General features: G+C 52.6%; 1 protein-coding gene across 1 annotated transcript in view; it reads left to right on the forward strand.

The window, feature by feature from the left end:
* LOC144248833 (olfactory receptor 14A16-like) overlaps nt 1–13,423 on the forward strand; it is a 52,365-nt gene extending 38,942 nt beyond the window's left edge. Inside the window, exon 2 of the mRNA XM_077790815.1 lies at nt 12,613–13,423. Within this exon, the coding sequence (XP_077646941.1) occupies nt 12,613–13,423 (811 nt within the window). The remainder of the gene's footprint in view (nt 1–12,612) is intronic.
* Nucleotides 13,424–14,274: the final 851 nt, after the last annotated feature.

Genomic DNA, 14,274 nt, shown 5'->3' on the forward strand with positions numbered 1-14,274 from the left:
ACCTGCCACCCCCGAAGCCCTGGCAGGCCTGGTGCCATCTCCTGCCCCAGAGACCTGTGCCCCTGGGGGGCTTCTGTGCCAGAGGGAGCCAAAGCCCAGGGGCACTGGGGGCTGTGCTCCTGCCTGCAGGGGCTGTTGGCAGGAACACCTGGAGCAACTGCTGGCAACAATGAGTAGATGGCAAAATGGTTACCCCTGCCCCGGTGTAGAGATCTAAGTGGCCAATAGAGTACAGCTCTCCCCTCTTGTTCCCTGCAGCAGAATCAGGACCATGAACAGAAACAGTCACAGATATTCTTTCTGCGCCCCATTAGCAAAGCTGTGCCAAACCATAGATGCTGCCTTCAAATGGACTCAAATTCCAGCCTAGACCTCTCACCTCCCAGACAACTCCTTCCCCAACACACCTCCAACACCAACACCCTGCAAACACCGCACAGAAGCCCTCAACATCCCGCCAGGACCCCCAGCTGTCCCTGTCCCTGTCCCTGTCCCTGTCCCTGTCCCTGTCCCTGTCCCTGTCCCTGTCCCTGTCCTTGTCCCTGTCCCTTTCCCACCTTCCCGCAGATGCCCTGGTTCCCTGCACGTGCCGTGGGATGGCACTCAGGAGGATCTGCTCCAAGGCCTTCCCCGGCAGCAAGCTCAGGCTGCCAGGCCTATGGATCCTGGATCATCCTTCCCACTGAGCCTTCCATTGGCACGGCTCTTCCATTGGCACATCTGCGCTCAGCTGGGACTACTCCGCTCACCCAGGGCTCCTGGTAAAGGATGGAGAGCAGCCTGGCAAGCTCTTTCTCCAGCTCCCTCTGTGCTCTTGGGGAAGGTAGAACCTTCCACAGGAAAGCAACTGCTGCCACAAGGAGTGGGTGGCATCAGGCACCTCTGGGGAAGCCCCTCAGGAATGCTGTATCCTGAGGGAACACTGTTGGCCTTGACCTGTTGGCACCTGCAAAAGCTTCAAATCAGCTGCCTCAGCTCCCAGGGCCTCTCTTGGCCAGAATCCTGACGTGGATGCAGGACGGCTGCCAGGCACTGCTGAGACCCAGCGGGACAGGACCGGCTGTCTCGTGTCCACACAGCAGCCCTGACACAGCCAGGGCCATCCCGAGAGCAGACAGACGCTCAAGGGCCAGCAGAGAGGAGCAAGGAGCCCTGGGCTCCTCTCAGGGTACCTCAGCTGGGCTCGCTCCACAACACGCCCCCATTGGAAGGCCTGCTGATGCCCAGCTGCCAGAAATGCCTCCCTTGTGCTCTCCAAGATGCACAGGGAGAGCCAGTGAGCAGGACACCTTGGCAGGCAAACCTTCCAAGCCTTTGCTAAGGCCAGGCACACACCCAGATCAGCCAAGACTCTCCACCACTCTGCCTGGCCCACCCAGCCCAGCTCTGTGCTGGCCCTGGGCCACAGCAGCTCCCAGCAAGCAGGAGGCAAATGCATCTTGCCAAGAGTTCAAACACAGCAGACAGGGAAGATGTGAAAAGTGAGTGTGTAAAGGGCTGTTAATTCACAGCTCCCACAGAGAGCTTTGGGGCTCACAGATGGACAGAGATGGTTCTGCTCACCCCTCTGTCCAAAGGGGGGTAACACACGCTGCTGCAGGTGCTTTGGTTGGTTCCTGCAGGTCCAGGTGAATGCCAAACCAGCTCTTCACAGGCTTCTCCCTTGCCCTGCCCCTCTGCCAAGTGCAGCGGGCCTCAAGGACTGAAAGGAGCACAGAGAGCCAAAGGGGGACACTCGCACCTGCCTCACTGGGAGCTCCCTGGGAAGCACTTTCCTTGAGAAGCAAGCCCCTGTTCTCCAAAGGCATTTCCCCAAATGTGCAGCTTTTCTGGCCAACACCAACACACCCTTAAAAAATGCTGGCAAGGCTGAAGGCCTTCATGTCCTTTCAGGACAGGCACTCCAGCTGTAGCTCGTATTCCCCCAAGTGTGTTTCCAGGTGGAGGTTCAGAGGTACAGCCCCAGGCCCTCTACAAACACAAGCTGCCCACTGCCTCTTCACCTGCCTCAACTCCAGCCTGTGGTCATGGCAGCAAAACCAGGCTGTTCCTGGCCAGAGCCCAGAGCCCTGCTCCCGCAGGATGCTCTTGTCAGCACCTTCCAGGACTCTCCACTGTGCACGCAGCGCTTTTCATGCCCGCTCCCAACAGGCTCTGGAAGGCAGAGCACAACCTGGCTGGCTCTGCCACCAGCACACCCCAAACACAGGCGGAGGAAGAAGCAGCAGGGGCTGTTTTGTGGCCATGCCCAAGAGAGACTGGAAGGTGCCCTCCCTCTGCTCTCACTTGGTTGGCTTTCTGACTGGCTCTGAGCCTGGGGCTCTCCTGGAGCCAGCTGGCATTTGCTCTGTGCACATGGGGGAGCTTCCAACAGCTTCTAACAGAAACCATTACTTCATCTACCAAAACCTGGCCATGCAAACCCAACAGACTTTCTTATCTATTTCCCACCTCCTCACTACACTAGGAATTTAATTCTAGTGATGATAATCATCAAGTGGTGACCAAGAGAGAAATTTAATATATAAGTCTGCAGGCACTGAAGTTCACACTACAGACTAAATGAAAAAATGCCTCAAACCTACTCATCGCAGAGACTAACTGCTGGCACATTTGTACATGTGCATTTATTCAATAAAACTCAGAATTAGTTGTAATGATTAGGCTGAATACTAATTTCGCACCAAGATCCTCCTGCTTTTGGACCCAATTCCAATTGAAAAATATTACAATAACCATTACATTTTTGGTAAAGACACATGCCTAATCCACAACCCACTGGAGCCACTGGTGGCACTGAATTTTAATGTTAAGAGGGAGCATACTACATTCTTTATAATGATTTACATTGACAGTTCACCCTTACTGCTTATGTGACAGCCCTCAGGTATCCATCTGACACTACAGACTGCCTTTCTCAGGTTCAACACCTACACAAACAGAGAGATGGCCTCCCAACACATCTGCATAGGTAAGATGGGAAAAACAAGAGAAAAATTTCCTTTTCTGATTGTCCAAGATTGGAGCACCAAGATGTTTCTTATTACCATCTGAGTAGGAGCTGCCTCTGGGCAGTTTTCCTTATCTCCTCTTAATGGCCCATCAATGTCTTGCCACATGGCTCAGAGACACTCTCCAGGAGACAGTTCTGTTCAACAGGTGATCAAGGACACACCTCGTGACTCAGAATAACATCAGCCAATTGTGAGATGCTCCGGCCAGGGGGGAGGAGCTAGGCATTCCCACCTGGATAAAACCGGGACTTTTTAGACAGAGAGGCAGCCTTTCCACAGGTTTCCAAGAAGACACAGCAACCACATCTGCAATTCCAAGAGGACTGCAGCCACTCCAATTTGGACTGCACCAGCATGCTGGCCAGAGGGGTGTTAGGTTGTATTCTGACTTTGTCAGTGGTTTTCCTTTTGTAGTATTGCATGTATTTTTGGGTTTTTTCTCTTTTCCCAATAAATTGTATTTCTGACTTAGAGTCTCTCACTGGTTTTGCTTTCAAACCAGAACATTGATACAAAATAAAGAGGAAAGCTGGCAGTCCTCACCCAGAGCTCTGCAGAAGGCTCTGTGGGGAGCACACCTGATGTTATTGAAGCTGTGTGTTCAGCCCAGAGCCCTGGAAAGATGGGACTGGCCTGGCTGCCTCAGCCTGTTTGGCGCTGGCTCTTGCACCGTTCTGGCCCTGCTGGTACAGCACTCACTGCTTGCCCAGCTTCCCTGCCATGTGTTGTACATGTTCCTGACCCATAAATCCTGTGAGACTATTGCTGATGGAATAGGGAGGAGTCACACTTTGAAAGAACCCTCTCCAGTTCCCCTGTGTTTGAACAGAGGTAATTCAACAAATCTATCCACAAATGCTGGAAGATATCCTCCAGTTCTGCCCATGGAGATACAAATGGCCCTGAGCAGCCCAAGGGCTTTGTCAGGAAGGCCGCTCCTTTCCAGGCTTTCCCAAGAAGCCCCAGGTCAGTCTTTCCTTCTCTGTGCTCCCCTCTGGCTCCATTCCTACGCTGCCTCCAGATCATGAACTTGTCAGGGACAGCCAAGCAAACCACTGTGCATGTGTGCCATTGGATCTTTCCTCCAGTTCCCACAAAGGCCATGCCAAACACTCCTGTCTGGCTTCCAGGTCTGCAATTTCCTTCTCCAAGTGCAGCTGGTGCTGCCAAAGGATCACCTCCTGCTCCTTCATACTCTGGACAATTCCTTTATCATCCTCAGGAGAAATCCCATTCTTTCCAGAAGGCTGGTTGATGCTGACAATGTCCATCAACACCAGGTACCTACGGAAAATCCCTTCAGCCATGGCTGATCCTTCCCTGAAAGAGAAAGAAAGGAGGACAGAGCCAAGATCCAGACTATATTGTCTCGGGAAGAGACAGAAAAGAGGCTCACCCCTGGCAGGAAGGCTCTGGCCAGCCCTGCAGAAAGGCTGGAGGCCAGAGGTGCTCCTCAGGGCAAGCCTGCTGCTGCCAGTTCCAGTCCAGCTGCCCAAAGAGGCTCCATGAGAACGTGGTGAGGAGGAAGAGGAGGAAGGTGCGAGACACAGGGACATGAACCTGAGCAGCCAGGTTTGAGGAGAGAGAAGCTCAGCATTGCAGATAGCAGAAGAAACCAAGCCCAGTCCCCCAAGCAGGAGGAGGAGAGGAAGGGCCTCCCAAGCTGGCTGCAGGCAGACAATGGAGACCTTGCCCAGATGTTCCCAAATGGGCTGGGGGGAGGGAATACACAGCTTTGCTTTCCAGATGCTCCCACCACTTCTGACCCTGCTACTGTCGTGAGACAAAGCCCGATGAAATCCTGCCCAGCATGGGCATCTGAGCCCTTGAAGGACTTAGTGTCAGGTCAAGGCTTGCTTTCCCTCCCAAAGCCTTCCCTTGGCAGCCTTGGGCAGGGGATTCATCCTCCCTCCCTCCTCCTTCCCACAGACCTGCTCGGAACCACTCTGTGGGCACTTTCCATTCTCTGTGTCTGTTCTCAAGTGCAGTGCCAACCTGGGTCAGTCCTGGACCTGTCCTGAGCTCCCAGGAGCTCGCAGGCTGAGATGGCAATGCTCAGCCACACCAGGGCCCTGCCCATGCCAACAGCACCCCCACAAGCAGCAGCAGCAGCAGCAGCAGCAGCAGCAGCAGCAGCAGCAGCAGCAGCTGCAGTCGCCTCTCAGCTGTTGGTGCCCCTGCACTGCAGCCGCTCCTGCTGGCACCAACGTTCCCTCGTGGCCTTGGAGACAGTCCTGAATCCATCCATGGGGTCACAGAGCCATGGAATCCCAGACTTCCAGGTTCCTGGAATCCTAGAGTCATTGAATCCTGAGAACCTCACTCAGAGGAGGAGGAGGAGGAGGAGGAGGAGGAGGAGGTGGAGGATGAGGAGGAGGATGACGAGGAGGAGGAGGACAAGGACGAGGAGGAGGAGGACGAGGACGAGGAAGAGGACGAGGAGGAGGAGGAGGAGGAGGAAGAGGAGGAGGAAGAGGATGAGAATGAAGATGTGGAGGAGGACGATGAGGAGGAGGAGGAGAAGGATAAGGATGTGGAAGATAAGGAGGAGGAGGAGGAGGAGGAGGAGGAGGAGGAGGACGAGGATGAGGATGAGGATGAGGAAAAGGACGAGGATGAGGAGGACAAGCAGGACGAGGAGGAATAGGAGGAGGAAGAGGATGAGAATGAGGATGTGGAGGAGGACGAGGAGGAGGAGGAGGATAAGGATGAGCAGGACAAGGAGGAGGAGGGGGAGTAGGAGGACAAATAAATGGAGGAGGAGGAGAAGGAGGAGCAAGAGGATAAGGAGGAAGAAGAAGAGCAGTAGCAGGAGGAAGAGGAGGAGGAAGAGAAGGAGGACGAGGAGGAGGAGGAGGAGAATGGGTTGTTAAAAGAGCAGTTAAATAGTGAGTGCTGGGAACCTGTCCCCATGGAGAACCCATCTCCCAGATGTGCTCCATGCCCTTAACAATGGCCCCTGGGGAAATGGAAACCCCCTGGCTGTGCACGGCTGCTCCCAATGTGCAAATACAGCCCTGGGCAGTGAGACTGGGACTGCCTGGGAAATTGTTCTGGGTGTGATGGCCCTGGCAGGGCCAGCCCAGAGGCTGCAGGGCTGGACCTTCATCCACTGGAATTAGTTAGGATAAATCAGAAGCAAAGGAGAGTTAACAATAGAGGAACAGGAATCCAAATTCCTCCAGGACACTTTGGTTTGGTAACTGCTCACTGGAGCTTAGCCTTGCAAAGTGCTCATGTCATGGGAGGAGGAACTGATGCAGATTATCAAGGGGAAAATGAAGTAATTTGTTTAAAGTATAGTGAACAACATTGCATTATTCAAACCCATGTCAGGGTAGCACAAGTATTGACACTATCAGTGTTTAAAACAATTGGGGAAAAAAGGAGATCCACCTCAAATCACTGCTGTTGGTAGAGATAAAGGGTTTGGATCCAGCAGTGCTAATATTGGAGCCAGAGTGTGGGTCCAGAGGCCAAAAGGCCTCCCGAGGCAGCTGAAGGAGCAGCTCCTGGGAAGGACAGCAGTGTTTGAATCCTGAAACCTGGGCTGGAACGATGGGAATGTGTCCCTGCAGCCAAGTGCTCTGTGTGAGAACAAGTAGATATCGCAGGAGATTGTTTTACACATCCTGCCGGACCGAATCCCCCTGTTTGCCCCAGTGAAAATTCGTGACCTGGGCTCCATCTAGGATGGAGCCAGGGCCAGGCTCTTGTACTGCCCAAGGTGTATCCCTTGAAGGCCTTTTAATAAATACCTGCTTTATTCCTTTAACACTGCCTAGCTCTGTTCTAGGCAGCCTCTCAAGGCATCACCACCAAACCAAGGGAACATGGACCAGGTCTGGCTGGCTGGGCCTCCTGGGGACCACCTGACCACCTTGGCATGTCGGGCTGCTTCTCACCTGCCCTGAAGCCCTGGGGCTCTGGGCTTTCCTTCCTATGGGAGAGAACTCTTCTTCTCCTCCATGGGCCATGGCCAAAATTGGGATTCCTCCTCCAAAACTCTGTACATCCAAGGATTGCTCCCAAGTGAAAGCTGCCAGGACAGACAGGTCTGGCTGCCCTTGGCCTCCTGGGAGCTGCCTCTCATCAGCTTTTGAAACACTGGGGCTTGGTGCTTTCCCTCCAGTGGAAATAACTGTCCTTTATCTCAAGGTGACTGTTGTCAAAATTGAGATTCCTCCTCCCAAATTCCATCTATCCAAGGATTCCTCCATGACAAATGATGCCAGGAAGAACAGGTCTGTTTGGCTGAGCCTCCCAGGAGCCACCCCTTTCTTCTTCTGCCTTTGAAACACTCGGGCTCTGTGCTTTCCTTCCTATGGAAAAAACTGTCCTTCTCCAGGTGTCCATATCTGAAACTGGGATCCCACCTCTAAAATTCCCTATATCCAAGGGTTGCTCCCAGCCAAAATCTGCCAGTACCATCAAGCCTGGCTGGTCTTGGCCTCTGGTGGCTGCCCCTGCCACACTGGGGCTCGGTTCTTTCCTTCCCATGGAGATCACTGTGACACTGTGGGCACCTCATGGAGCCAAGGGGATCATTGTGGCACCACTGGAGCCCATGGAACCAAGGGGCCATGGTGACACCATGGGGCTTCATGGACCCAGAGACCATTATGACTCTGTGGGGCCTGATGGAACCATGGAGACCATTCTGACCCTTCAGGGCCTGGTGTCACCAAGGGGGCATTGTGACACCTCAGGGCCTCCTGGAAGCAAGGGACCATTGGGACACTGTGGGGCCACATGGAACCGAGGGAACATGGAACAGGTCTGGCTGGCTTGGCCTTCCAGTGGCCATCTGACAGGTCTGGCTGATGCTGGGATGTCAAGGGCTGCCCCTCATCAACTCCTGGTGCAATGGGGCTCCTTTGTTTCCTTTGTATGGAAAAGAACCATCCGTCTTTTCAGATGCCCATTGCCAAAACTGACACTCTGCCTAAAATCTTTCCTATATTCAAGGGTATCTCTAAGAACAAAATCTGGAAGCTCTGGCTGGACATTGCCGCTTGTGGTCACTTCTCATTTGCCCCAAAAGCAGTGGGGCTCTGTTCCTTCATTCCTATAGAAAAGAACTGGTCTTCATGTCCAGGGACCATGGCCAAAACAAGAATTGGCTACCGAGCCCGGCCGGGCTCACGGAACCATCTGCAGCCCCGGGAGATATTGACTCTGCCAGTGCTGCCATCCTCCCTCCAGTGAGAGAAAAGGACACAGGGCAGGAACACAGAGGAGCAACATGAAGACACCGAGGTCAGTGAAGAGGAAGTTGAGTCCCAGATGGGAGGGATGAGGAGATGCCTTGATCTTGGGGCTGAAATCCTCTGCTAAAGCTATGGAGAAGGATATAATGGATACATCAGACTATCTTTTTCCCTATAATGCATTGAAAAGTATGGGGAGATGACTTGTTTCAGCAAAGGCCTCCATGCTAAAGTAAGCTAATGTTGAAGTAGCTGTGATCCCATGAGAAGTTTGAACAGAGGACAGCAGAGTGATGAGACCCTGTGTCCTCAGGGAGAGAAGATCTCTGTTCCCAGAGATGATGATTTCAGAAATAGATGAAGAGAACCTTTGCTCTTAAACAGCTCATGTTTATACTAATACCCCATAAGCTGACATGGCCCATAAACACAACTGTGGGAAAAGCTGTGAAAAAATGGGAGGGACTTCATGACTGCAGATTTTTCCAGTCAGCTGTTACTCACGGAAATGAAAAGCCATGAGATAACTGTTTTCTTGTGGAGAAGTCTTCATAACATTAACAAGAGGAACTTCTCTCCCTAAGTGAAGTGAAGAAAGACTATTTTAGAGGTGGTAAACTGACTGAAAATTTTGGGTTTTGTCTCTTTACATTGTCAGGTTGTATGGAGAGAGGAAGTGTTCTGAAAGTTTTGTTGTAATTCTTATTACTCTTTCTTTAGTTATTGTTAATACAATTTATTTATACCCTTTTAATATTTTTTGACTACTTTGCCTTTCTCCTAATCCTATGTCACAGCAGGAAATAGTAAGTATATTCTAGTGAGTGCACTGGTAATTAGCCACCACACTATTGAAGCATTGGCCGAGAAATCTCAAAATGATGACCCAAAATCACTACAGAAACTTAATGACAAGCTGCACGAGAGCAGAGAGAAATTGAGGCAGACCCGTGGTTTGTCAGGACATACTTGACCCTAATGAGCCCCATGGTGCATTTGGAGCTGAGCCCTGGAACCTCAGGGCCTGAGAGGAGATTGCAAAAACTTTTCCCAGAGTCAAAGTCAGAAGAAAACCCCAAAGTGGTTGGGGTCTAAAGCATTAATGGGAACCACAAAGGTTCATCTATACCACAGGCTCTTCATGGAGTCCTTGGAGGAGAGAACTGGAGGCCAGGATGGCACAAAAACCTCTCAGAGACTCAAAATGGCACAAAGAACTGTCAATGTGGAAAGGAAAATCCAAAGTACCTTACAAAAGCTAAGAATCTCAAAGTATTAATGAGCCCTACTGAGTGCCTGTACAAAGCTCTCAAGGGACTCATTAAAACAGATAACTGGGGCCATGATTGCACAAACCTCTCACAGAGTCTGTATAAAAAGGCAAACACCAAGTACCTTAATAAAACTGAAGTACCTTGAAGCAATAATGGGCCCTACTGAGTGTTGTTCCTGACAAAGCCTCTCCCGGGACTAATTACAGCAGATAATTGGAGGCCATGATTTCATAAACCTCTCAGAGACTCCAAGGCAAAAGCAAAAGCCAAAGTCCTTTGAAGAACCTGCAGTCCCTGGGAGCATGAAGGAGCCCCCAGGGCCATTCCTGACCAAGGCTCCCCAGGGACTCCTTCCAGCAGATCCTTGAGGCCACTGGGATGTGGGCATGGGGGGATGCTGAGGGCAGGACCAGGGGCTGACAGTGCCCAGCCTGGCTGGGGCTGTGCCAGGAGGCCCCAGGGCCTCAGGACAAGGTGTCTCCTCACAGCCCTTGGTGGCACAGACCCTGCTGTGCCCCAGGGCACCAAGACTTGGCTTCTCTTTGTCCCCACCTGGCATCAGTGCCTCCAGTTCTCTGCTCTGCCTGGGGCCTGGGGACACTTTCTCAGTCGTGTCCCTCAGTGGGACACATTAAAAGTCCAAGAAACTTTGGAGTTGGATTCTGACTTGGAGTTCTGCAGAGGTTTCTGCAGCTCCCTCTCAGGGCCTGATGTTCAGGGCCTGAGGACAAAGCCCCAGAGGATCATTAAAGTCCTTGTGCTGTGTCTGTGCTGCTGAGCTGGGCCGGGCTCCTGGCACAGAGGGTGATCCTGGTAACCAAACAGAGCTTCAAAAGCACATTTCTCTTGCTGAGCAGCTCTTCTCCCAGCCCAGCAGGGCTGGGGCACTGCCTGCAGCCAGCCCGGGCACAGCACAGAGGCACAGAGAGCTTCAATCAGTCAGGGCTGGGAAGGGGCTGAGAAGTGCCCGGGGCAGAATCACTGCCAGCCCTTGGCACAGGAACCTCTGGCTGCAGGACAATGCAGCTGCAGCTCCTGGAGAGATCTCCTAAAGCTGGAACATGCCAATGCCCACAGACCCTGTGAGTGCATTCTCTGCTCATCTCCTGTGCAGAGCAGCCAGGGGTGCCCAGGGCTGTCCTGCAGAGCAGGGTCCTGCAGCCCAGGGCGCTGTGCTGGGCCAGGGACTCTGCTGCCTGCCAGGGACAGCTCTCAGCCGGCCCTGGAGCTGCTCCCAGCGCTGGCCAGGAGCTGTGGGGGGAAGGAGCCACCCTGAGCAGGGCAGGTGCTGCTGCTGGGAGGGGCTGGCTGGGGCAGGGCTGCTCCAGCTCCAGACCAGCCTGGGCACAGCTCCGGAGGACACTTCCCAAAGAAGGTAAGCCTGGGATTGCTGTAAAGGTCCGGAGCTGTCCTGAGAGTGTTTTCAATTTCCTTCTTGGAGCAGGGTGGGAAAGTTGGGGTGGTGACAAGATTACTTTTGCTTTTCCTATATTTGTCATATATTCACGGTTCTGTAAATTACTATGTTATAGTTATAAAACTATAATCCTTACCTAACTCTATTAAACTTTAACTATTTTGAACTACTATTATATTGTTAAAATAATTATAATCCTTAATTAACTCTAGTACGTTTCCTTAACTTTCTCTTAGATTGTAGAACAATAAGCTGACTGTCTAAATGCATTCCAGAAATTCTGTATAGTCTTATTATCAGGAAGTGGACCTACAAGAAGAATATTTTGGTTTTTGAATGTGATCAGTGATAACAAAAAGCGGGGCGAAGAAGTCCTTAGACCTACTCCAATGGGTTGGGCAAGGGGTATTTAAAGGGAACTGAATCCCCTATAGGATGTTCCTGTTAAATAACCTAATTATTCAACCTTAATGAATGGCTGAAATCAGGGTTTGACCTTTCCTCATCCCCACTCATAAACCTGGAAGCTTCCAATAAAGGTCTGGTTTTAACTTCACTGTTCTAACACTGTTGCAAGGGTTCTTTTTTTCTCTTGATTATAGACAACAGGGGGATGAGAGAAGCAGAACAGGAATTGTAATCCCAGAATCACAGAACATTCTGAGTTGAAAGGGACACACAGGATCATCAAAGGAATGTTTGAACATTTACAGAGACTCCAGAACTGTGACTTTGGGTGGTCAGTGTCTCTGCTGGGAGCCTCCCAAAGGGCCTTCAGCCACTCCTCAGCCCTGGGCAGCAGCAGCATCACCTCTGCAGGGCCCAGCAGGGCTCTCCTGAGCTGCCCTTGCCCAGCTGCACACAGAGCCTGCCCCAGCCAGGGCCCTGCACACAGGCAGGTTTCTGTAGGGCCAGGCCCAGGGCACACAGGGTGGGATGGGCTCTGTGAGCGCTGGCAGGGACAAGGCACCTCTCAGGAGGGGATGTCCAGGCCCAGGGAGATGCTCAGGGAAGCAGAGGGGGCTGAGCACAGCAGTGCTGGGGGAACAAGCCCATCCAGCCCCTCACCTGCCCTCAGCCACAGGGAATCCTTTGCCTCTCACATCTCTCAGTGGCAAACTCTGAGTGCAGCAGGAATGCTGGGGATTTCTAAACTCAGAGAGCCAGGAATGTTGTGTGGGTAGGATAACAATTCCTTAAATCAACTCCTGCCATTCCTTAGACCTGGGAGTGGAGATGCTAGCAAGCTTTTCTGCAGTAAGAGAAACTTCTGTGACAAATCCTGAATATCCAGCCTTGTCCCTCTGCCACAGGGCCACAAACCCAGGGCAGCAGGGCAGGGATGGCTCCTCGAGAGCCCCCACACACAGCCCTTGCTGCTCCTGGCACATTCAGCCAGCACAACTGGAGATCAGGCAGGGACCTGGGTGAAGGTTTTCCCAGAGCAGGAACAAGGGTGGGTGAGTTCCAGCAGGACAGGCTGCAGGGAATGCCCCAGGATTGGCTCCAAGCAGCCTCTCCTGACTTGTCCCTGTCCTTTCTCCATGAACAGGTGCCCATGTGCAGCCACAGCAAATGTCCAACAGCAGCTCCATCAGCCACTTCCTCCTGCTGGCACTGGCAGACACACGGCAGCTGCAGCTCCTGCACTTCTGCCTCTTCCTGGGCATCTCCCTGGCTGCCCTCCTGGGCAACAGCCTCATCATCAGCGCCGTAGCCTGCGGCCACCACCTGCACACGCCCATGTTCTTCTTCCTGCTCAACCTGGCCCTCAGCGACCTGGGCTCCATCTGCACCACTGTCCCCAAAGCCATGCACAATTCCCTCTGGGACACCAGGAACATCTCCTACACAGGATGTGCTGCTCAGATCTTCTTCTTTCTGTTCTTTATCTCAGCAGAGTATTCCCTCTTGACCATCATGTGCTACGACCGCTACGTGTCCATCTGCAAACCCCTGCACTACGGGACCCTCCTGGGCAGCAGAGCTTGTGCCCACATGGCAGCAGCTGCCTGGGCCAGTGCCTTTCTCACTGCTCTGCTGCACACGGCCAATACATTTTCCCTGCCCCTGTGCCATGGCAATGCCCTGGGCCAGTTCTTCTGTGAAATCCCACAGATCCTCAAGCTCTCCTGCTCTAAATCCTACCTCAGGGAACTTGGGCTTCTTGCTGTTAGTGTGTGTTTGGCATTTGGTTGTTTTGTGTTCATTGTTTTCTCCTATGTGCAGATCTTCAGGGCTGTGCTGAGGATCCCCTCTGAGCAGGGACAGCACAAAGCCTTTTCCACCTGCCTCCCTCACCTGGCCGTGGTCTTCCTGTTTGTCAGCACTGCAGTGTTTGCCTATCTGAAGCCCCCCTCCATCTCCTCCCCATCCCTGGATCTGGCCCTGTCAGTTCTGTACTCGGTGGTGCCTCCAGCCCTGAACCCCCTCATCTACAGCCTGAGGAACCAGGAGCTCAAGACTGCAGTGTGGACATTGGTGACTGAATACTTTCAGAAACATTAAAATGCTGGCCAATTTCTTGAAATCACTTGTAACAAAAGTCATCTTTAGTACTTCTTGTCAAATTAGTTGTGGGGATTTTTTTTCCTGTGTTTTACTTTTTTAAATATTGTCCACAATAAATGTAATTTTTGCGCCATTTGTCATTTTGTTTTTCTCCACCTTCCCTGTAGCCGCAGACTGTGTCAATGCGCTCTCGGTGGCTTTCAAGAAACTAAATTATCTCCCAGCAAAGTTTTCTGAAGAGATGCCCTTTTGTTGCCTTCTCTGGAGCGGCAGCAGCAATGTCTGTGTGCAGAGCTGGGGCAGATCAGTGCTGGCACAGCAGCTCTGCTCCTGCTGGCCACACCATTCCTGATCCAGGCCAGGAGCCATTGGCCTTCTTGGCCACCTGGGCACACGGCTGGCTCATGTCCAGCCTGCTGTCCATCAGTCCCTGCAGGTCCCTTTCTGCCTGGCTGCTGTCCAGCCCCTCTGTCCCCAGCCTGTAGCACTGCAGGGGTTGTTGTGGCCAAAGTGCAGGACCCGGCACTAGGACTTGTTAAACCTCACCTTGTTGGATCTGGGCCCTGGATCCAGCCTGTCCAGGGCCCTGTGCAGAGCCCTTCTACCCTCCCACAGGTCAACACTCACATCCAGCTTGGTGTCATCTGCAAAGATGTTTTTGGTTCCAAGGGGCCCCTCAGTGTCACAATGTCCCTTTGGTTACACCAGGCCCTGCACTGTCCCACTGGTCTCCTTGGTTCCATGGGCCCCAAAATGTGAGAATGGACTCCTTGGTTCCATGGGGCTCCACAGTGTCACAATGTTCTCTTTGGTGCCGCAGTTTCACAGTGGCCCCTTGGTTCCATGGG

The sequence above is a fragment of the Lonchura striata genome, unplaced genomic scaffold (assembly GCF_046129695.1).
Source record: "Lonchura striata isolate bLonStr1 unplaced genomic scaffold, bLonStr1.mat Scaffold_92, whole genome shotgun sequence".
Taxonomy (NCBI): Eukaryota; Metazoa; Chordata; class Aves; order Passeriformes; family Estrildidae; genus Lonchura; species Lonchura striata.